Below are 24,445 nucleotides of genomic sequence, written 5' to 3'. Positions count from 1 at the left end.
TGTATAAGGTAGGGTCCTGCCCTCAAGGAACTTATGTTGCTGTGTTTGTACTTAATACTTTTATTCCATAACAGTCCATATCTTCCCTTAATGGCTTTATTAGGGAAAAGCAGAGAACTTGATGATTGTCAATCATCTGTTCCTCCTCATTTTTGGTGATTGTATTATAAATGATCATAAACTAGGTGTCTTGAAGCAATAGAAATTTATTCTCTTATGATTCTGTAGGCTCTAACTCTGAAACCAAGCTGTTGGCAGCATTATGCATCCTCCCAAGCCTGTAAAGCAGGTTCCTTCCTTGTCTCTTTCAGCTTCAGAAAGCCCCTCTCATTCCTTGGCTTATGGTAGCATCACTCTTCCGTCTGCATCTGTCTCTACATCTCTTTCTCTCTTTCTTACAAGGACATCAGTCATGCTAGATTAAGGATCCTCTGTACCCCAGCAGGACCTCATCTTCATTTGATTATATCTACAAAGACCTATTTGCAAATGAGATCAGATTCATAGGTACCAGGGCTGGGAGATAGGACTTCAACAATATCTTTTTGAGGGACACTGTGCAACTCATATAACAGTTATCTTCAGAGTAGTATTCTCATTTTACCCATTCATTAATTTAACCATTTAACAAACACCTGTAGTATTGGGTGTTAACACTTGAATACACTCCTCCAATCTGTTTATGCTTTGCAAAAAATCTTTAGAGAGAGAGTCAGTAAAATGATGTAGTAGCAATATAGAATAGTTCCTTTTCCTTTTTGTCTGTCTGTCTTTTCTAAGCTAAGTTTTCATTTGTGTGGCATCTCCTTTGACCTTTCTGTAGAGTAAATAACTATCCAGTGTTTACCCACTCGAATTAATAGCTTGGATACTAAAGAGAGGAGAAAACAGACCAACAGTAAATTAATGCCTCCCTAATACACTGCAGTTGAGGGTGAGTTCAGGGTCACCATCATTATTCCTCTGGCTTGCTGACATGCTTGCTAGCTGGTAGGTAGGTTTTCCCTTAGCCCCTGAGTCCTGGTCTGGGTGTGTGTCCATCTTGTGAATCCTTCTAGGCCAATGAGATGCACTGGTGCTCCTTCATTTCCTCCTCCCTTGTGACACATTTTAGTCTATTTTCTTTTAAATGGTTCAGAACAATGCTTACATGCTAGAATATTTTCTTTGTAATTTCCCACAGGAGTCTTCTGGCAGTCATGAGCTTGACTGCCTCTGGTGTGGGGCACATTGTGATGGGACAGTTTTAGTCTTTGGCATGCTAGAAGCATAATTTTTGCTTTGTAGCCACCTTGTGACATTCTTTGGGGATCTAGAAGTTTCACTAACTAGCATTTTTTTCCTTCTCTAAACATGAGTTTAGAATGGTCCCCTCTGCATGTGGCCCTTTGTATCCTCACTACAGTACCACGGGGCCCTGTCACCACCACAGCATTGTATTAGCATGTCCTTGCTTGAGCCATGTCTTGTGCTGGCGCCTCCTGTCAGAACTCTCATCCCTCCTGCAAAGCCTTGCCTTCCCACCTGCTCCTGTTGACCTCACTTCCTGTCATGGTGTTGCGTCCTGGACCTTAAGTGGGGGTTGTCGAGTGGCTAGCTGGGCCACTCTCCCATGAGCTACTACCTATACTAAACACCAGGGAAACTTGTCCTCATTGTAACTGTCTGCCATGCTTTTAAAAGGTTCTGAAAGTTGTTTCTCTCTTTTCCTCCACAAACCTTTCCTTAAGGTGAGCACCAGGCTTAGGTTCCTGGGTGTATACATTCTGTGTGGACTCGCAGAAGGGCTCTTTGTCGACCCCTGGGCCCTCCATATGTGCAGCGATAGGAAGTCTCAGGGAATGTGCTGTTGCGTGCCTTCTGTAGGCTTCCAGAACTCTGATTCTGGCTGTGGATGTAACGTTCTTGCAGATTTAGGGCTCTTCTGTGCTAGCCATGCCCTTCTCTTGGGCAATTCTCAAAAATACAGATAGTAATGACTTTGTAGGTATGATTTCTTTGACTGGAGCCAAAGATTTAACAACATAAGTGTGTGGTGGGTGAGGGGAGGAGACTCACGGCTTTGACTTCTCTGAGGCAGCACTTGGCAGAAGCCCGTGGGTACTAGAACATCCGAGCAGTTAACCTTCTTTTCTCCACACAGATTTAGTATACACTGCCAGACCCGATGAGAGAGCCATAATGACTTATGTTTCCTGTTACTATCATGCTTTTGCTGGTGCACAGAAGGTGAGGATGTAAAAAGAGTCACCACTCACCCTTCACCTTCTGTGTCTTTTTTTTTTTTTTTCAATTGTTTTTCTCTTTTCCCCGTCTCCTCTGCATAAGGAGACCTGTCTGGTTCTGAGGAGGAGGTCATTTGTCTTTTTTAGTCTAGTTTTCTTTGAAACTTACTTTCTGTCCATGCGATAGTATGCCGTTCGTGTTTGTTTTCCAGAAGATTCCATACTGTTACACAACCCCACATCCATTCTGGGCATACTCTCTGAAAACCCAATGACCAGGTTTCACCCATAGGAAATTACATGGTTATCTTTTTCACTTTGTTTTATCTAGTGACCCAAATGAATTTAAAGTTTAAAAGCAGTTCAGCAAAGAGTGGTGTGTTCACATGGTTCTTTGTTTCTTCCTGTTGCTTATTTTGGCAGCTAATACAAATGGTAGCAAGAGTCACAATAAATACAAGCCCTGTATATCCTTCTCTTTAGATGTTTTATTAACCCTTGGTGGTTTTGTAAATGGCAAGGTAAGTACTCACAGAAGGTGTTAAAAGCCACATCCTCTCCAGTGAATTTTGTCCTCATGGCAGCCAGGACCATTCACGGAACAGAAAGCCAATAGTTATGAAGATGGGGGTGGGGAAATGGCAGGAGAGATGGGGCCACAGATAGATGCCCGTATTCCCAGCATCCTGCTAGGCTACCTATGTTGCTTAGAGCAACAGTGGCAGATGACCTGATCTGGTCAAAAGATGAGCAGATATGGGCCTCATGAGTCATTAGGAAGTGACCACAAGCCCTGAGAGAGCAGCACACAGTCCCCATATTAACCTCTTGACTGCACTTTTAGAAGCACATCACAGGGTAGGGGAGGAAAAAGACCCTTGGCGAGTATGAGAAAAACATGTGGGTTCAAGCCATTCTGTTCACAAACAATGTCAGTGTGAGAGCCTTCTGGAGGCATAGGGTTGTGGGCCCAAGAAACACACAGAAAACGGATCCGTGTAAACCAATCCGTTCTTCCCTTTGTTCACCCTGGTTTCTACTCTTCATCTGTGTGTGTGTTTGTTTCTGTGTTATTTTTTTCCCTCCCTTCAGACATTGTGAACACTCCTAAACCCGATGAAAGAGCTATCATGACATACGTTTCCTGCTTCTACCATGCGTTTGCGGGCGCGGAGCAGGTATTCAACACGTGTCGATCTGGGCTGCTGTGCTGCTCTTCTGCATTGGTTTTAGTTGTGTGTGCGTGCACGTGCGCGTACCTGGGTGTGTGTTTGTGCGCTTCACATCTTACCTTGGAATCTTTCTAAGTGTTTCGTGATGACCTAATATGGCAAGTTCCAAACCGTGAATACTTTTTGTTTTTTAACAGCTTTAATTTTAGATAGTTCCTGAAGTGTTGTTTGTTTGTTTGTTTGGGTGTTTTTTAATCTTTCCTTCCTTCCAAGATATTGTTTTTATTTCATTAGTAAATGGTGGGAAACATTTGCACTTTAGGAAAACACAAGCACCTTGAAAATGGTGCCACATTCACGAGCAGTGACGGGGAAATCTGATGAGGAGAAATGAGCACCTCCCTGGTGCCCCTGTTTCCTCTGCCAAGAAACTGCTTTCTGTTCAGTGATTTGTTCTAACAACTTTCAAGATGAGTCTTAATTTAACTGCAATAGTGAAAGGATAACAATGTTAAAGCCTCAAAAAAAAATCACATTCCTCAAGACACATGTTGTGGGTGAATGTCCCTCAGCTTTCTACCTTATCCACCTGTCTCTTGCCCCTCCACGTACGTGTCCTTGGACAAAATGAATGGGCCAGAGTGGACCAAGTAGGTATCGTGTTTATGATTTCTCCATGACAATCAGCAGCAAATGATGCCAACTGCAAATGGGGCTTGTGAGGCAAGGCTTTGGGACAGGCTAGAGGCCGAAGGGGGTGGCTTGTGCTTCTGGATTCACCATGTGGTCGTGGTTTGGGGCACTTTGCTACCCCCAGCCTCAGTGCCCCTCCACGAAATGACAACCGAGAACTCCATACACCTCAACGACTTTCCGTGTAGGGCACACCAATCTTAGAACAAGTCTAGCTCTGTGGAAGGATCCCATCTAGCAAGTTCTATGTATTCATTTTAGGTCAAGAGGGCTGTAGTGAACTCGGTGCAATAACAATATCTATTCAGGACCCAGTTCTTTTTTTGCTTTGATTTCCAAAGGCTAAGGTTCTGTAGAGAGCTCTGGCCCTATAGTCATGAGGTCAGTAGAGTACTCAGGTGGACATTCAGGGATGGGGGATTTCCTCTTCCTGGACCCATATATTTCTGTCACTAACTTGCTTGATGTTTTACAAAGCTTGTGTTTTAGACTAATGGTATCTCCCCATTATTCCCCACAGTACATTCAGCCTGCCGTGTAAGTCTGTGTAAAAAAGGTGTGAAATGACTCATGAGCCATATCCTCAGTCTGAATCCACCCTAACCTTGACTCTGCACCATCGACAGCACACCATCTGCTCATTACCTCTCCTGCCTCACCACGTTCCGTTTTGTGCATGCACCTCCCTGTCGACAGAGCTGTCCTGTTTACCTATTGTGTTTTACAGGCCGAGACAGCAGCTAACAGGATATGTAAGGTTCTTGCTGTGAATCAAGAGAATGAGAGGCTGATGGAAGAATATGAGAGGCTAGCGAGTGAGGTAAAGGGAGCGGGTGCCCGGCAGTCCTGTCCATTCCCACCCAGAGGGAGAGGCGTGGAGGGGGAGCACCGGCTGTCAGTGTTTTCTTTCTCTGCATTTTTCATCTCAGACAGAATACGAGTAGGAAAATGCACTTGATCTCAGAGGTTGCTCTTCTCATAGCAACATGCTTACTGGCACAAAAGTAATCCTGATGGTCTTCCCAACCACCCCAGATCATAGAAAAAGTTTGCGTGTTTTAAGGAGTGGGGCACGATTCCAAGCTCAGCTCTGCACCACCAGGGTTGGATGTCCCCAGATGAGACCACATTACTTTTTGTTTTTTTCTTGCCCTGTTGGTGACTGACCTCCAGTAGCGTGCCCTCCATCACTCAGAAGTCCTGCTCCACGCAGCAATTGAGCATTACAGGAACTGGCCCAGCCTGTTGTGAGACATGGCGCAGCCTTGTGTATGCCTGTGAATATCTAGAGGGAAATGTAAGGAGGACAGAGCCCCCCTCACCCATGCAAGGTGTTTGAACCTAAGAGTCCGTGATGTCTTCTGTAGCTCTTCAGCCCAATTCTGGGTTAGGATAGCACTTTCCACATTGCTCTTCTTTTTGTTCTGATTTAGTTGCATAAATAGCAACTAGGTGGTCTTGTCACTGCCGTTACATTGCTTCCCCCATGCAAGTGATGGGCTGAGTGAGGTGCACAGCCACACACACCATTTCTGGGTTCACTCAGTTACAGTGACACACGTGTCAGAGACCAAATGGTTTTGCTCTGACTTGATTTAGCCTATATTTGGTCTGTCCTGGGAAAAGCGTCAGGATTCTTGAAGTAAATCTTCCAAAGTAATGGTTAGTAGTAATCCAATCTGATGATATTGAGTTTAAAATGTTTTCATACTGCTACTGTGGGAAAACTCAATTTGGCAGCATTGTTTAACCCTGGTGACCAACGTCAGGGTAGAGGCATGACTGGGGCCAAAGGACAGACACTCCTCAGTAATTCTGTCCTTCCTTTTTTTCCCCTGGTCCTTTTATCCTCTTCAAACCCTTAGACTGTGGATATATCACCATATTTTTAAAGATTTTATTTATTCATGAGAGACAGAGAGGCAGAGACATGCGCAGAGGGAGAAGCAGACTCCCTGCGGGGAGCCTGAAGTGGGACTCCATCTCAGGACCCTGGGATCACAACCTGAGCCAAAGGCGGACACTCAACCATTGAGCCAGCCAGGCATCACCCCCTCTTTTTTAAAAGTATATCACCATTTTAACAAATTTTTATTCTTGCCTGCCGTCATTTTCTGAGTGATCGTAAATGTCAATTATTAGTGGCTTTCCAACTTGGTCGTAATTCGAGAGAAGGGGTATATATACTTCATCCTTAGGAATTCACGACCATTTTCACTTTTATCATGTGGATTTCCTCAGAAGCCAGGTGATAGATTAAAATATACCTTGGCATTGAGTCAGTCCCAGATTTACAATACATTTTTCTGATCAATAAGTTCATTAGATTGGAGCTTATTTACAAAATACTTACATTTGAAGTTAAACCCGATTCTTGGCTGACTTTCCATCCCATGTCAGGTTTTTGTTTATTTGAAAGCTCCATCCAGCATTTTTGTCTGCTAATGTCTAGTCCCTGAGTTTCCTGTAAATGTCACATTTTTGTGAAACATGACTTGTGTTGCCTTTCAGTTTTCGACCTATGTGTGGTACCGTTGGGGCAATCACCAGTGGCCATGGGAGGGGGAGGGGGGAGCACTGGAGTTTTCATTCATGCCACAGTGCATGTGCACAGAGATGCCTTTTTATCCTCTCCTCTCGACCCAGGGTATGATATTCATAGTCTGTAATTTTAGGAACCTCAGGTGGAATCCATTCCAATTGTCAGGTGCTCCTGTTTTTTAACTGGGGGTGGGGGGCAGTTTGCTGGTGTCTCCAGCAGTATTTTTATGTTTTGGGAGCAGCTGTTGGAATGGATTCGTCGTACGATCCCCTGGCTGGAGAACCGGACCCCCGAGAAGACCATGCAGGCCATGCAGAAGAAGCTGGAGGACTTCCGGGATTACCGGCGCAAGCACAAGCCACCCAAGGTGCAGGAGAAGTGCCAGCTGGAGATCAACTTCAACACACTGCAGACCAAGCTGCGGATCAGCAACCGGCCTGCCTTCATGCCCTCCGAGGGCAAGATGGTGTCGGTGAGTGAGTGTCACACACCCCTGCAGCTCCGAGGCCTCTGCCCTGGTGGGCTGCCATGAAAGCTGGGCTAACATCTCCAGTCCTTTCAGCTAATGGATAGAATTTTGGCCCTGTCACCACTTCTCTCAGGATGTTTCTCCCCCACCAGCATGCAGTTCTCCATCTCTAACTGCTCCCGGTGTTTTACCCTCTAAGAGCGGCCTTTATTATGCTTGCAAAGTGCCCCCCCAACCTTGTCCTCCTGCCACTGCGGCCCCCGGGCCTACTGGTGTCTGGCATCTACGTCACACGCCTTCTCTAACCTGCACCTAGGACCCCGTCCCTTTCCAGGGCCTGGCGCCACATGGGTCTCCCTCTGCATGCTGCTGGCTCCCCTGCCAGAGTCCCTTGCCCCAGCATACAGGTACTTGAGGCATTGTGTTCTGGTAGTGCTGACCTGGCCCTCGGCTACCCTCCGCAGCAGGACATCCAGAAGGAGTTGCCTGTGGCAGAGCCCTTCTCAGCTCTTTGCTGCTCCTTTACTCCTTTTACTCTTCACCCTGCAGCCACCCGGCTTGTCTCCTCTGGCGATGGCTCCCATTCAGCTTGGTGGCCTCCCTGGTGACATTCTGGTTTTCACATTCATTTCTGTATTCTCTGCCTCTTTGACCCGGTTCCCCATGCCGCCTCCCTGAGCCTTCTTCCACTCTCGCCCTTACTGCTTTCCTCCCCGGCACGGAGTCCTTACACCTGCTGCTCAGAGCTCTGCCACCCCCACCCCAGTCCCCTCACCACCTGAATGGCAGCGCCTCCCAGACTGTGCATCTCCAGCTCTGACTTCCTCCTGACTTTAGGTTCCTGTGTCTGCGAGGACATCTCAGAGCACTTCACACCTGACCTGTTCCCCAACTCCTCTGCAGTGTGCTCTGTCTTCGCTGATGGCATTGCTGCCCCTACATTATTGACGTCCCAAGCCCAGGTGTCATCTGGGACTCTTCCTGTCACTTCATGCATGCAGTTCCTCCGTGGTCCCATTGGCTCTGCGTCCAGATTATACCTTGAATCTGTGCCCTGCTCTCCACCTAAACTGCCGTCACTGTTTGCTGAGCCTTTCTCTCTCTCTCTTTCTCTCTCTCTCACTCCCCTCCCCCTCTCTTTCCATCTCCTAGGGCCTCTCTCACTGGCCCCTAAAATTCATTCTCTGCACAGTGGCAGCTGGGTTCCTTTCAAAATGGAAACCACAGTGTGTCTCCCCTTCTCTTCAGCCTTCTAGTGACAGAGTATTTAGACAAAGATCCAGATTTATTAACCTGGTTTGGAGGATCCCATGTTATCTGACTCCCTCCCTGCTCTGCTGACGGGCCTCTGCTTCTGTGTCCTCCACTCCCACGCAGCCTTACTGTCTCCGCTGCTGCTCCCTGCACACAGGGCCAGCCCCACTCAGGCCTTGGCGCTCTCTCCCAGCTCTTCACGTAACTGGGTGTTTCTGTCACTGAGGTTTTGGCTGAGATGCCACCTCCTCGGACGCCTCTTCTCCAAGAAGAGGAACCTGAAGGAACCCCACCACACTGGGCTCTCAGCATCACCTGACCCCCTTTTGTTTTACCTCCAAGCCCATCACTATTGCAGTGACCCTGTATAATTTACAGTCGATCCTCAAACAACACAAGTTTAAACTGTACAGTTCCATTTACACATGGGTTTTTTCAATAAATATAGGATAGTACTGTAAATGTATTTTCCTTTTGATTTTCTTAATAGTTTTCTTTAGTGTGAGAATATAGTATATAAGACATATGATGTACAAAATATATGTTAATCAACCGTTTATATTACCAGTAAGGCCTCTGGCCAACAGTAGGCTGTTAGTAGTTAAGATCTGAGGGAGTCAAAGTTTATATGCTGATTTTCACATGTGTGGGATATTGGTGCTCCTATCCCCACCTCTCCATGTTGTTTAAGGGTCAGTTGTACTTACTGATTCTTTGTCCTCTGACAATCATGCAAGCTGCTCAGGGACAGGGAACTTTCTAGGTGTCTTTTGTTCTTCTATCAAAGTCTCATTAGTACCCGGCACATTGCACAATGTCCAGGAAATGGTTGTTGATGGCTGGCTGGCTGGCCAGCCAGTTGAGCCCAGTCACTGAGCATCAGTTGATTTGAACTGAGTCACTCTGAGGCATCATCTTTTTCTAGCCAGAAAATTAAAGCCCTGTCAGCCTTTGTCCACCTCTGGACAAGTTTCAGGTAATAACTGGCTGATGAGAACAACCATATCAATTTTAAAAGGCCCTGGTGATAATTAAGACCTTGAAAAGCCCAAACGGTCTTGAGTGGTTATTTGGGGATGGGAGAGGGAGAAGCAAGGAGAAGAAAACACGGAAGAAAACCTGTCAAACTTGGGGCAGAAGGAATTTATAGAGAAGCCCTCAGGTGGAGGGTTGCTAACCTGTCTTTGCTTGACCTCAAATGCCCCTAGGACATTGCTGGTGCCTGGCAGAGGCTGGAGCAGGCCGAGAAGGGCTATGAGGAATGGCTGCTGAATGAGATTCGGAGGCTGGAGCGTGTGGAACACCTGGCGGAGAAGTTTAGGCAGAAGGCTTCGACGCATGAAACGTGGGCTTATGGCAAGTGGACTGGCCTGGGGTTGGGATTCTGAAAAATCAGAGTGGAGCTGTCTCTACAAACCCCATCCCTAACACTGGTGGCCCTGTGACCAGGTGTCCCCACCTCTCTCCGCTCTACCATCCCAGTGCTAAATAGCTTCAGGAGGTGGGTGGAAGGACTGATTTTCTAGTCAAGCAGATAATGTACTTTTTCACAAAATGGCACTCGAAATGCCTTCTTCCCACACTTACTTACATAAGTCCTGGCCTCCTTCTGTCTTCCCCCACTTTTGTTCTGTTTGATCCACACGTATCTGTTTATTCCCTGTCCATCAGATGGCCCTGGCCCAGATACCAGCTTCTGCCGCTAGAATGTTTATTCAATTCAGCAAGACAACATAATTTCCCATTTAGAAAATCTGCTTGGAAGGAGGAATTCAAGGGATCATTTTCTGAAGTCTTAGCTTCCTTATTTCACTTAAATTCATCTACTTCTTTTAGTCCTTGCAAACATCTCTCTTTCTATAGCCATGATACTATGATCTCTCTCTCTCTCTCTCTCACACACACACACACACACACACACACACACACACACATATAATTTTACTTATTTATTTTTTCTGTCTGCTGTTTGTTGAGGTAGCAGAACAAAACATTCTCCCCTTCACATAATCTATTTTGAGAAAGGACAGAGAGGTTCATCCTTTGGTTGCCTTTTGCTTTAGTGTTGTCTGATGGTTGATACTGCCCAGCAAGGAGGTGAGAGGCATGGGCCTGGAGCCCAGCAGGTTGGAGTCTCAGCTCTGACACTTCCCAGCTGTGCTCTTTGGATGAGTTCCTAAATCTCTCAGTGCCTCAGTGTCCTCTACAGAGTGGTATCACAATAATACTTCCAGCATAGGCTTTTGGTAAAGATTTAATGAGTTCGCAATATAAGTATTTAAAGCAGTGGGCTGGCGCATAGTGAATGCTGTATTGTCATTGTTGGATATGTGAACATTTGCCTTCCATTTCTAGCTTTGTAGAATTAAATTCTCAGAGGTCATCAACCAGGGAATAAATGTGAGTCCGTTTATAACTACAGCAGTCGCTTGATTTAAGAAATATTCATGGGGAAAGAGGTGGAGGTGCAGAACTTGTAGTGTTGGCAGGAAAGAAATCACAGGCTATATTTAACCACAGAAAATCAAGCTTTCAAACCAAAAGATTTGGAGTCAAGGTTGACCTTGAGAGCAGGCCAGTAGAGTACGAGTGTCTCGTCTGACTCTCCCAGGTAATTCTTGTGAACTAACCATCACTAAATGGAGCCTCACACTGGAAAATCAGATACTGATTCCTCAGAATTATGAAGAACACAGATCTGTGGCATAGCCACTTTATAGATATGAGCTTTAGAACCCAGAAGGATTCTGGAAATGGGAGCACAGTTACAGCCTGGAGGCTGATCACAACAGCACCACTGTGTCTTCCCCCTTCTCTTGGTTGTTGGGAATTGTAGGAATCACCAAGAACTTTACAGGTGCAGGTGCCAGGAAGCTGATGAGTGAATTCAGAGGAGTCATATCCCCTTCTGTAAACTTTGCAGGCAAAGAACAGATCTTGCTGCAGAAGGACTATGAGTCGGCTTCTCTGACCGAGGTCCGGGCCCTGCTGCGGAAACACGAGGCCTTCGAGAGTGACCTGGCTGCACACCAGGACCGGGTGGAGCAGATAGCGGCCATTGCGCAGGAGCTCAAGTACGTGCTGCTGTGCAGGTCTGCCTGGCAGGCCCCTGGGCTGTCCATGGGTGCAATGGAAGGATTCCATGGAGAGTTTCCCCAGAGCACTCCTAGGGCCGGGCAAGGCTGGCCTGCCTTCCCTTTCCCATTCTGAGTCTAGGGAGAACCAAGCTGGAAGCCTCTGTGTTTCTTTTTTTTTTTTTTTTTTTTTGCCTCTGTGTTTCTTAACAACTAACCAGACTTCAGCTTTGGTTCTCTGGATGTGCTAGAATCCCGGTGCCCTCCCATCCCGCAGCAGCCCCGGCCCCACTGTGGGCAGCTCTGCTTCTAGGAGGGTGAGGAATGAGTGTGGAGGACCGCTTGGAAAGGCTGCCTCCCCCATGCCGGGCTGCAGGGCATCCACACACCAAGACAAAACAGAAATGCCTGTCCTGCCTCAGAGGAGGAGACACCATGGCCCCACTTTTTCTTTGTCATCAAATAAGTGCTATTTCATTTGCGTGTTTTTTATTTTATGGGAGGGACCAGCAAGGGTTGAGTTCAGGCTGGTGTAAGCCTGAGCGGGAGTTCTTGGGTCCCACTCGTCATGCAGCCTCTGGCTGTGGCTGCCCTTCAGGGTGACACCTCCCTGCAGTCTTTCTTTTCTTCTTCTTTTTTTTTTTAAGATTTTATTTATTCACGAGAGACACAGAAAGAGAGACAGAGACATAGGCAGAGGGAGAAACAGGCTCCCTGTGGGGAGCCTAATGTGGGAGTCGATCCCAGGACCCCAGGATCACAACCCAGGCCAAAGGCAGATGCTCAACCACTGAGCCACCCAGGCGACCTCCCCCCATCTGCAGTCTTTCATAGCCTTTTTAAAAGACCCTTGCCCCCTTATGAAAGTACAAGATTTCATTCCCTGTTCCCTTCCTCGTCACTATAATCACAGACATATCTGCATAAGTTTCAGAGCCTAAAATCACATAGGGATGACTGTCACAAGATAATTTTTAAAGACCTATAACAAATATTTCCTTTACTATGTTTGATTTTAAAACTTCCATATTGCTCACTTGTGACCAGAGCAAACTTGTGAATTAACAGATATGGCCTTTTTTTTAGAGGATCCCATTATTTTTTTAGCCTTGGTAAATAAACTCTTAATTATTTGTGATCTTCATAATCCAATTTGTACACTGTATTTGTGGTCTTTACAAGAGCATACTTCTTGAACTTTGTGTGAGTGCTTCTTTACTATTACAATTAAAATAAGGGATGAAACAAATTCTAGTACCTATTTAATGCTCTGTAACTACTCTGATGAGTAATTTGAAATGGTTTTACGTGTTGCTTATAAAATTTAAGTAGTAATTTTCTGTTATTATTCCTGGCATCCCTGGTGCTAGTTTCTTCACACTGTCCAAAGAGGCACTATGTGCACAATGTAAATCTGTGTTCATCTCAGTGCATTCCTTCCTTGTCCTTTTTATCTTTCCTAAAATAATAACAAAGCGCTTATGTGGCTCTCAAAGTGCAGAAAAACCAGTATGCACAGTTACACAAGCCCTTAAGAGCAGGTATTTGTATGAACTTGATATGAGTTAGGAAATCAAGAAACAGATATACCTCTAAAGGTAATGATGGGGGAGTGAGCATTGATGTCTCCAGCATAGATCCATAGAAGCCTGGGATCCATAGATCCCAGGCTTTTGTTTTTATTCTTGAAGTCTTTATTCTCCATAATATTTGCATTTTGAAGAGCCATAGCCATTTCTCTTGGAATTCAAGACTGCAAATGGCTGGTATGTTTTGGTTCGGGGGATTGTAGCAGGGAGCACAAGAAGCTAAGTCTGTCTCAGACGAGTGAGGGGTTATGTGTACATAGAAAGCTGCTCTACATATAGAAAGCTGCTTGTAAGCTGGGCAAGCTCTCCCCACTTCAAGAACCCGCAGCTCACAACCACAAAGCATTTATTCAGTAGCAGAAGCAATAACATTCAGTACTGACAAGTTAATATTATTTAAGAGGAAAAGCAAAGCATGTGGTGAGTAACCATTGCCTTAATTTCTTTAAAGAAGAAATAAATAAGCTTAAGCCTCAGGGAAATGGATTTGGTAGGATAGGGAGGTGAGTTATCTTATCTCAGACTGTGAAGAAGTCTCTCTGAAAGGTATCTTTAAACATTTGTGAGTCTGGCTTTCATCTTAACTTTTTATCCCCAGAGATACCAGGTTAACCTTCTAGTTGGGAATTTAAAAAAAAAAAAAAAAAAAAAAATTTATTTATTTATTTATTTATTTATTTATTTTTATTTATTTATTTATTTATTTATTTATGAGAGAGAAAGAGAGGGGCAGAGACACAGGCAGAGGGAAAAGCAGGCTCCTTGTAGGGAACCTGATGTGGGACTCGATCCCAGGACCCCGGGATCACGACCTGAGCCAAAGGTAGATGCTCAACCACTGAGCCACACAGGCGTCCCTAGTTGGGGATTTGTTTTAATGCTAAGTTCATATCACTTTACATTACAAAGATCCCATCAGGATGCGGAGACGGGGCTGGTGGAGAAAAAGAGTTACCGAGTAAGAAATCATTTGGTTCTTGCCATCATACTGGTGGCATCATACAAGTCAGAACTTCCATCTAGAAGAGGAAGGATTCAGTTCCTGCTAGTTTTTCGAGGTGTCTGCAGTGCTAGATAAGGTCACAGCGCCCCTTCTGGACGTGGTGCTCCCTGCCTCCCCCCCCCCCCCCCATCCCCTTCCCTCCCCAAGAAGCCCAGTGCCCTTTGAGGGGAGCCAAGGACACAGTGGTGTACAAGCTGATACCTGCCACCTCTCCCTCCCCACCCCCCGCCCCTGGACTCACTTTGATGTTCCCATCACTGTGGCTTCAGGCGGCCCCACAGGACTGTCATCCAGGTCAGATGGTTGGCTTCATTTATAGGTACACTGCCACTTAAAAATAATACTCTGGAGCATGGCCAGAATGAAGTTAGCTTGGGGCACTGAGAGGGCAACACTTCTGTCTAGAAAACTGACCAGCCAGGTTTACTGATTCTTTCTATAATCTGTCAAAGAGTAACGATTATGTTTGCAATGGTGACAATGAACAAAACTCTGAAATACCCTGCCATTTTTCTATCAGATCTCTTTAAAAAAATTTTTTTGAGCCTGTGTCCATTTACCTCATAACATCAGGGCAAGTTAATCTTTATTTTCACTTCTCCCAGTGAACTGGACTATCACGATGCTGTGAATGTCAACGATCGGTGCCAGAAGATCTGTGACCAGTGGGACAGATTGGGAACGCTTACTCAGAAGAGAAGAGAGGCCCTGGAGGTGAAGCCTGGTGACGTGACATCCTGTCAGCCACCTATTGGCATGAAATCTTTTAACAGAGGCTCTCTAATTAAGTCCCTGTTACTAATTTTCCCTGTGGCACAATGTGGGTGAAACAAAACAGGTTGTCTTGTGAAAGGAGAATATGAAAAATTGGAGAAAGTGGGAAATGCAAAGTTGGTAGCTTTGTACCATCATTTATCTACAGAGCAATGTAGCATACTTTTTTTTTCCAATGAAGCATGCTTTTTATTTTTTTCACGGAAGCATGCTTTTGAATTAAAAAAAAAAAAGACATCCAGAGCTAATATGATTATAGTATAAAGTTATTCTGTATCAGGTAGTGATTATAGTGAATTTCCAAAGGGCTTTCTATCAAGAGTATATTTAGCTGTGACTTAAGGACTCAAGGGGAACTTTCCTGTGTAGCAGGCAAAGGCAAAATGGCAGCAAACGTTGAAGGAAAAAGGGATATGAAACAGATACAGATGGGCGTGGCCTTATTTAAGTATATACGGCTTGGATAAACAGCCAAAAGTGGCTGATATTTAGCTGTGCCCTGTTGCCTCTTACCATGGAAGATTCATGTAATGTGAAGGAAGGAAGCAGTGGCCGTTGTTTGGAGACTTTTCACATTTAAAATACTGATAGTTTTTATATCAAGCTTTCTAGATACCAAATGGCTGTTACCTATCCACCTAAAGAAAGGAAGGTTGAGAAAATGAGGACCAAGCATGAAACAGAGACTTGCCCCTCCCCAAATATTTTAGAACAGGAGGAATAAAATGAATAGGAATGGAAGACTTACAGATGAAGAGGATGCTTTTGCTGTCTACCCACAGCCTCTCTGCCACATGAAACAAGTAGAATGTTGAATGTTGAATGTTGAATGTTGAATGTAGAAGTAGAATGTTGTTTGTGGCTGGAAGCTAGGTGCTTCCACATGCCCAGAAAGGCAGAGAGGATCTCTATGTGAAATCCTGATGATTTGAGAACGTTAAACTGTAGTTCCTGTGTTTTCACTTAGGTGAAACACAGGTGACTTTTGGAATGGCGTGCATCTTCTCTGCACACTTTTGTCTCAAAAATGAGGAAGGTGTGTTGAGTGTTGTTGCCTAGGTGGTTAGGGGATCAGAGCTGACCTTCAAAGTACTGCTTTTAGCTGAGAGCGAGTTATTTTATCCCCCCTACAGATTCTCAGTTTTCAAAAAAAGTAGCATGGAACAGAGTACTAGCCTTTCAAAACAAGGCTACTCTGGATGTCTTGATAATCCTTTTTAGATTAAGAAGCCGCTTCAGGGAACTGCAGGGCTCAGTCTAATCACTGAACACTGGCTAATCTTTTGTATACACGTGATGAGCACGTTGTGATTAACAAAACATCAGATAATAACTTTATTGTTCTGGAATGTGTGTTGACATCTTCAGAGAGAATTTTTTTTTATTAATCTATGATAACATTTCTATTTAACTTAACTCCAGAGAACTGAGAAATTGCTAGAAACCATCGATCAGCTCCACTTGGAGTTTGCCAAGAGAGCTGCTCCTTTCAACAATTGGATGGAAGGTGCCATGGAGGACCTACAAGACATGTTCATTGTCCACAGCATTGAGGAAATCCAGGTAAGTGAACCCCTCAGCTCCGTACTTATACTGCACTAGACATGAATTGTGATTTTAAAAACTTAGAATTCTTTCATTTTGTTCCTTTTTTTAACTAAGAAAAATGTAGCAAGAGAGCCCAAATTACCCTTTGACCTTTAGCTTAAAGGTGTGTATACTACTCTTTGCTGCAACTTAAAAATTAATATCCATCAGACAATGGTGAATACATCTAAAAAGGCCTGTTCTTTAAAAGAATACTGTGGAATCATTGAGTAACATAGACATATATGCTCTTGGGAGGTATTCATGGAAAGGTATGAGTTTATTGGCTGCTGAGTTAAGTACTTTGCAAATACATGCATATTACTGTTTATTAAGATCTGTATAGTTTTGCTGGATGATAAAGCATAAGAAACCAAAAAGCAGCACCATCTGTCTCCTGCAAACCAAAATTTTCTGCTTCTGATTTCTTCTGGAACATCAAAGTTGTAAGTAAGACTTCTAAATAGTCACGTTAAGGAGGAGAGTTACTCTTAAAGAGCCAAGACCTAGTCTATTGAGAGACCAGTGTATGGTGAATTTGATGTACAATGGAATATTAAGGGAAAACACTTTTTAATTCTCTCTGTAAAATAGATAAGTCATCAAAAAGAATCCAAGTATAAAGGAATGCTAAAGATTGGAATTTGAACTCACATCCCTGTCAAGGAACATTCTAGAAGGGTGTAGGGGGAAAGAAATTACTTTGTTGAACGATGCATTTTTTTTTCATGCATGCGTAGGCAGAGGTTAGCGACCTAAAATCATTTATTTTTGGAATAAGTGAGACTTCTAAGTTTACCATGGAAGCCATACCTGATCTATGAAGTAGTTTCTTTGTAGCTTGGCACTGCAAGGGCTCCCTGTGACACCTACATACATTAGGGCCAAAGGATAGACTTGATTAATGGAGGTTTTTAAAGCCCTCAGGGAAAGAGCTGATTTTTGTGGCCTTTTCTTTTTGGGAAGTAGGGATATATTTCTTGGGGGTCTTTAAGTAGAAAGGCAGCAAGTGTTAGGTTCTTTTGTTGAACTGCAAAGATAAGACTGGTCATTATAAAGGGCAGCTAAGTTCTGTTTGTCAATGGAAAGTAAAACTGATCCCCAGCAGCTGGGGATCAAAAATTATGAAAGCAAACATGAACTTTTTAAAAAAGAAAATTATTTTTTTTTAAGACCTTGGATTAATAGCCATCAATTAGTCATGGTATCTTGTTTTCATTTTCAAGGAACTTGACTTCTTTTTTTTTTTTTTTTTTTAATTAACTTTTATTGGTGTTCAATTTACCAACATACAGAAAAACACCCAGTGCTCATCCCGTCAAGTTTGACTTCTTTTGTGTATAGAATAGCTTTACTAAAACATCCAGAGTTTGTTTTCCTGCAGAGATTCCTGTAATCATAAAATGCGTTTACACATGTGCAGAAGGGAGCATAGAGAAGCCTGTAAAATTCACACAATAGTAAAGTTTTCCTCACTTCTGTCTCTGGGTTAGAGTCTGATCACCGCCCATGAGCAGTTCAAGGCAACGCTGCCGGAGGCTGATGGTGAACGGCAGTCCATCATGGCCATCCAGAACGAGGTGGAGAAGGTGATCCAGAGCTACAACATCAGAATCAGCTCCAGCAATCCCTATAGCACTGTCACCATGGATGAGCTCCGGGCCAAGTGGGACAAGGTGGGTGACTGAGGAGTGGATGTGGGACAAGGTAGGCATTCCCAAAGCCGAGGTTGAGGGAAGAGGTAAATACTTGAGAAACTAGAGTGAATGATTTGCATGATAATCACTTTCCTGCAGTCCCACGTTGCATAGGACTTGAACTCATGAACCTGGCAGGGGGTCCTTAACGTTTTTTGTGTCTTGGATCCCTCCGGCAGTCTAGGGGAGCCTGTGGATTCCTTCTGATAATCATATTTATAAATTCATAAAAACATTTAAGGTGGCAATGGAAACAAATGATGTTAAAATACAATCATTAAAAAAATTTTTTTAAAGTTGCAGTACAGTAATGGATGGCTTCTGCATAGACACATTGAAAACCAAGGTCTAACAGCAGATCTGATCTTTTTAAAAAAATATTTTATCTATTTATCTATGAGATAAATAGAGACAGACACAGAGAGGCAGAGACATAGGCAGAGGAAGAAGCAGGTTCCCTGCAGGGAGCCTAATGTGGGACTCGATCCCAGGACCCTGGGATCATGCCCTGAGCCGAAGGCAGACGCTCAACCACTGAGCCACCCAGGCACCCTGATCTGATCATTTTGAAGCTGGGATGAGTATTCATGCTATTTTGAGAGGCAGGCAAGAACTAATGTCATGTGAGACTGTGATTTCTACTGTGATCAAGTCACAGTACTGCTAAATACGACTGTGGATTTGCTGCCCACATTCATAATTGAAGGAAATGCTAACTTTCAATTAGAGATCATGAAAATAAAGATATCAGCTTTTCTCTCATTCAAGTTCACAAATCCTCTGCGCTCTGGACTGGCCCCTGAACCACGTCCCCACTCTCCCCCCATCACCCTCGGCCAGCCATAGAGTTAATGGATATCCCTAATGGGGGGCTGCTAGGGCTAGATCCAGCTCTTCCTTAGTTCCTGTAGTAGGGGCACCCGTTCTGCCTCCTCTTCCTATATCCCCTTACGCTCCTCCCCTCTTCTTCCTCCTCACCCTCCCTCTCTTCCCACCACTACACTTTGGACTATGAGCACATATTTTCGTACTCCTGTTGGATGCAAGATGGCTTCTAATCCCTGTTGTCCTTGGTCCCTGACAGGTGAAGCAGCTTGTGCCCATCCGGGATCAGTCCCTGCAGGAGGAGCTGGCCCGCCAGCATGCCAATGAGCGTCTGCGGCGCCAGTTTGCTGCACAGGCCAATGCCATCGGGCCGTGGATCCAGAACAAGATGGAGGTAGGGCGGTGCCCTTCAAAAGAGCTTCTTGCAACCCTCGAAGTTGAACTAACAGTGAAACCTCTTCCACTTACCTCCTGGTCGCCCTGCTTGGTGCTGTGAGGAGCCCTCATGTCACGCTGAGCTTTACCCCCTTGGGCCCCTAAGCTCATGTAATCTGTGGCATCAGTGGATGCAGGGCCCACTACAAAGGGGGCTGAGGCTATTCTTGCTGCCATCCATTCATTTTGTCATTAAAAAGGATGACGGAGTTCTTTCTTGGTATTTGGCTTCTATAGGACCTAGATTTTAAACCATCCATCCTTCAGGAGAACATGTGAGGAGACACAAATACTTTGCATTTTTAGAACATGTAAGGAAAAGTGATCTTGGAATGGCACTAATTTCGGGGTTCACTTTATCACTAAGAACAGTCAAGAGATATATATTACTCTTCTTGTGTTTCTCCCAGCCTTCTTTTTGGTGATAAATTGTTACCTTTTTTCTTAAAAGGAGAACCTGTAAGAATATGAGAAATTCTTTTGACCCTCCAGCGGTCTTAAATCTGTCTGGCAGCTTTTTTCCTGCAGAACATCACCCACCTCCTCCAGAACAGGGCAGCTCTGAGCCAGGGAGGCTTCCCTCTTTGGCAGAAGGAGGCTAAAATAACTCTTCTCTTGCCCTTCTCTTGCTTTGCTGTTTTGGATCTTGGTTGATTTTTGCCCCCCCCCCCCACTCCCCCTGCCACCTTCTCTAGATGAACTGGAACTAGAGCTGCTTTCATGCCATGGTTCTGCATTTTCCCACCTCACCTGAGAAAATCAAGTGTCTCTGACTGCTGCCTAACACTGGCATAGCCTCTGAGGCAGAATCAGGAATCCTGGCTTCCACACAGTTGCTGTGGAGGCTGACTCACCTGCTTTCTTCCCTCTCTTTGCCTCCATCAGGAGATTGCCCGGAGTTCCATCCAGATCACGGGAGCCCTGGAGGACCAGATGAATCAACTGAAGCAGTATGAACACAACATCATCAACTATAAGAACAACATCGACAAGCTAGAGGGAGACCATCAGCTCATCCAAGAGGCCCTGGTCTTTGACAACAAGCACACCAATTACACCATGGAGGTACGGCGGCCAGACACATTGGGGTGGCTGTTGCTTCTTGCTGTGACCATTCACCTTGTCTTGCGGGGGTGGGGGGTGGGTATCCCCACACTTGTCCCTACTCCTGTGGGAGGCTCTATGCTGCAGAAGTTAGGGATCTTCATCTTCACTGTCACTATACATGAAAAAGCTTTGTGAACTCTACCAAGAGCTAGAAAAGTAGTAGTTTTCACCATCATCATCATCCTCATCATCAGGACAGTGAATTCATTGCACTGTCTGGAGAGTAACTAATGGTTCACTTTTTAACCACTTTCGCCCCAAGCAGGTATAATCCAGGGCCCATCCTGCTACTTGGTTAATGGAAAGCAATTGCTAGTGACAAATTTACTCTTCATTGTGCATTTTACTTAAAAGTGCCAGTTGCCACTATTAGAACCCTGCTCTCACTTCTGGGTGCTTTCCCACTACAGAATCTTAAAAGGAGTGAAAAATTAGAATGAAAAAAGCATAAGTAATACAAGTTTGTTGAGCCCTACTCATCTCCCTCTGGGTCAGCTCTCCAGTTAGGAAGATGAGGAAGACAAGACTGATGTGCTGGGAAGACCCAGAGCTGACCATATCCTTTTTCTTTGGTAGCACATCCGTGTTGGGTGGGAGGTGCTGCTGACGACCATCGCCAGAACCATCAACGAAGTAGAGACGCAGATCCTGACGAGAGATGCCAAGGGCATCACCCAGGAGCAGATGAACGAGTTTAGGGCCTCCTTCAACCACTTTGACAGGGTATGTCTCCTTGTACTTGTACAGTAGGCAACACCAGGATGTGAAAAAATGCATTTGAAATGATATTCATGCTATTAGTTTGAAGTCTTAATGCCCTATAAACATTCCAGGGAAAGAGGATGATTCATGCCAAAGGAAAACAGCCACCAAAAATGAAGCTCTAGGCTCTGATGTTGCGCATGGCAGCTTGAAGTGGAGGTTTGTGTGCAGCTTTCTGCAGATCTCCCGACAGATGCCTTTGTAATGGAAGGCAAAGCTAGATTTGTTCGAAAGAAAAGCATGTCCCTGATGTAGTCTGGTTGTTGACCTTAGATCTTCTCTAAAGACTTAGATATAAAACTCTGAGTTTTCCTAAGTAACTATTTAGGTAAAGCACCTCATGACATATAAAACTGGTGTTTTTGGGTTTTTTTAAGATTTTGTTTATTTATTCATAAGAGACAGAGAGAAAGGCAGAGACATATACAGAGGGAGAAGCAGGCATCCTGCAGGGAGCCTGATGTGGGACTCGATCCCAGGTCCTTGGGATCACAACCTGAGCCGAAGGCAGACACTCAACCACTAGGCCACCCAGGTGTCCTAAAACTGTTTTGACGTATGAAACTTCATGTTTTTTAATTAATGAAATTGACTCAAGACATGTTCTAAGGAAAATACACCACTAGAATGATGATTGTTTTCATGGTAAAGGCATATAAAAACTAACATGCTGCTTTTAAAATACTACCTGGGATTTTGATTTGAATCATATTAAGTTCTTTATATTAAGATTCCCAGTTTTAATTGAATTTAAATTAAAAAAAAAAAAAGAAAAAAATTCCCAGTTGCTTATCATGCGGCTAAAAGTGACTTCTAAGGCCACATACTGTTTACTAAAGATCCCTAAAAAAGGCTATTCCACTGCTCCGTACAAGATGCTGTGTCTGGTTTACATTTTTCAATAAATGGTTCTCAAAATGCATCTGCGAGGTTGCCTGGGTGGCTCAGTCAGTTAGCGTCTGACTCTTGATTTTGGCTCAGGTCATGATCTCAAGGCCTTGAGATCGAGCTTCTTGTCAGGCTTACACTGGGCGTGGAGCCTGCTTGAGATTCCCCATCCCTGCAAAAAAAAAAAAAAAAAAAAAAGTTCTTTGGGCCACGCAGCCAGAGTTAGACCTGTTTAAGAGTTCAGGCTATAGACCTCCGATGGGGCCTGAGTAGTAAAGAACAGATACAGAGATGGGTCCAGACGTGAGCAAGATGTCAGCACAACATCATTATGCAGAAACATGCTCTCCTACTGACCTGACTCCATACGCTGAAGTCTTTGTCATTCTGCCCCCAAGGAGGGAAATAATGGATCACTGTCCCTGCACAAACGTACCTGGGCTTGTTGGAGGACCTGTCTCTCTCACTTGGGCCAACCCACAGGAAAGAGCATATTTATTTGAATCTAAGACAATGAGATTATCTTTTGCAGGACAAAGGAGGGTCATGCAGAACCTACCAAGTTAAAGAGTTTGTGACTATTATGTTAGTATATGTTTTGGGAGAAATGAAGTTTACTTAATGTCATGGGGAGATGCATCAGGGATGCAGATCCATTTTGTTTCATCTTCTCATTAAATAGTAAGGGTAAGAACTGCAGGGGGCACCAGGGATGTGCCCTGAGTGGTTCCTACTGGAGCTTCTAGAGCCTCGGCATACCATGATGATCGTGGCTGTGCCTCAGAAAATGTGACTGGCCTCCTTGGTGAGAGTGGATTGGTGGGTTGTAGGCAGGGGAGAAAGTGAGCAGAAGATCTTGGAGGAACAGGAGGGGTGGGAGTGAGGAAAGAAGACAGAGCTGAGATTAATTGAGACAGAAATGGAAGGGAACGTGACCCCAGGATCAGGGGCAGAGGAGGGAGAACGCTTACAAAGGACATGGAAATTGCAAGCCTTGAGAGCCCAAGAGAAGAGATGCTGAGAGCCAGAGGCAGCATGGTGCCCAAGACGTGCCCTGGACAGTGGGCAATACAGTTACTGGGTGCAGGGCTGAAACCTACAGGGGGTCACCACTTGGTGGGATTGGTGGCAGGGCAGGCTGGACAGCAGGGAGAGGCTCCCTGCAGGGAGAATGGCAGAGGGGAGGTCGCTGTGGGGCAAGGAGGCAGAAGAACATGAAAAAGCAAAAGAGGGAAAGTCAGTGTGCAGTGGAGTGTGGGTGAGGTGGGGGGCCTCACAGTAGGGGCCTCCGTGAGGTGGGGGGGTGGAATGTGGGTGAGGTGGGCATTACCAAGGGGGCAGGGTGGTGACAGTGCTGGGTGCAGGCCTGAGAACACATGTGAAGTTTCCATTCATCTCAAGAAGAACCTGCGTCAGCTTCTGGGACTGACAAATGGGCAAATGAGAACACCAGAAAACAATCTTACAAGTGTTCACTTATCTTTACATGTGTACTAATGCTTGCACCGTAGCTGTCCCCTCAGTCTCTTCAAGAAAACCTCCAGCACAATGTGTCCTTCCCATTACAGCTGGGGCTTTGTGTGGACACCTCGGTGTCAGGAGGGTCGGGGTCACTGTCCTGACCTGGCCTTTTCTCAATAGTGACAGCTGCCACCCACGTGGACCTTCTTCTTCTTTTCTTTAAGATTTTATTTATTTATTCATGAGAGACACACACAGAGAGAGAGAGAGAGAGGCAGAGACACAGGCAGAGGGAGAAGCAGGCTCCATGCAGGGAGCCTGATGCGGGACTTGATCCCGGGTCTCCAGGATCATGCCCTGGCCCCAGGGCAAGCGCCAAACCGCTGAGCCACCCAGGGATCCCCCCATGTGGACCTTCTGCATGCTGCTCTGCGCAGACCCCCAGGGCATCCATGGGTGAGGCCATGTGAAGTGTGGGGGGCCACTGCCTCCTGGCTCCTGAGCCCGAGAGTGGTGTGGGCTCCCTGGACCTGAGTTTAAGGAATGCTGCTGTTCTGGGAGGAGTCTCACAGAGGAGGACCATCTTGGGAGCGTGATGATTTCTCAGAACACTCTGGAACCTGTCATCAGTAGGTTGCAGTAGTTAGTTCCTGCCTGGGTCATTCTTGTGGCCCTTGGTGACTTTTTTTCTGCTGCTTTCTGGGATGTATAGTCTCCTTTCATTTTTGCCTGGTGGTATCCTCCCATATTTCCTTTTTCCTTTTTAAGAAACTGTTTTGTAACATCCCTGTGTTGGCTCCATCCCCTTAGAAGTCAGGGGTGACCTCTACCATCTCCCTGGTGGGGCTCCCCATGGCTCTTCTCTTGCTGGCTTCTCCTCATTTCGCT

The 24,445-nt window shown here is 45.2% G+C and overlaps 1 protein-coding gene across 2 annotated transcripts in view; it reads left to right on the top strand.

Moving 5' to 3' along the window:
- ACTN2 (actinin alpha 2) overlaps positions 1-24,445 on the top strand; it is a 68,121-nt gene that overhangs the window by 39,009 nt on the left and 4,667 nt on the right. The window contains exons 8-18 of one of the 2 annotated variants that reach the window (XM_026008743.2): positions 3,318-3,403; positions 4,818-4,910; positions 6,874-7,104; positions 9,564-9,711; positions 11,279-11,429; positions 14,627-14,735; positions 16,218-16,358; positions 17,876-18,058; positions 19,164-19,298; positions 20,225-20,404; positions 21,023-21,169. In XM_026008743.2, the coding sequence (XP_025864528.1) occupies positions 3,318-3,403; positions 4,818-4,910; positions 6,874-7,104; positions 9,564-9,711; positions 11,279-11,429; positions 14,627-14,735; positions 16,218-16,358; positions 17,876-18,058; positions 19,164-19,298; positions 20,225-20,404; positions 21,023-21,169 (1,604 nt within the window). Of the gene's footprint in view, positions 1-2,143; positions 2,230-3,317; positions 3,404-4,817; positions 4,911-6,873; positions 7,105-9,563; positions 9,712-11,278; positions 11,430-14,626; positions 14,736-16,217; positions 16,359-17,875; positions 18,059-19,163; positions 19,299-20,224; positions 20,405-21,022; positions 21,170-24,445 lie in introns of both variants that reach the window. The other variant, XM_026008742.2, reaches the window with a different exon arrangement.

Source organism: Vulpes vulpes, chromosome 4 (assembly GCF_048418805.1).
Source record: "Vulpes vulpes isolate BD-2025 chromosome 4, VulVul3, whole genome shotgun sequence".
Classification (NCBI taxonomy): Eukaryota; Metazoa; Chordata; class Mammalia; order Carnivora; family Canidae; genus Vulpes; species Vulpes vulpes.
Note: the sequence above shows the minus strand (reverse complement) of the source record. Positions and strands in the feature narration are given on the sequence as shown.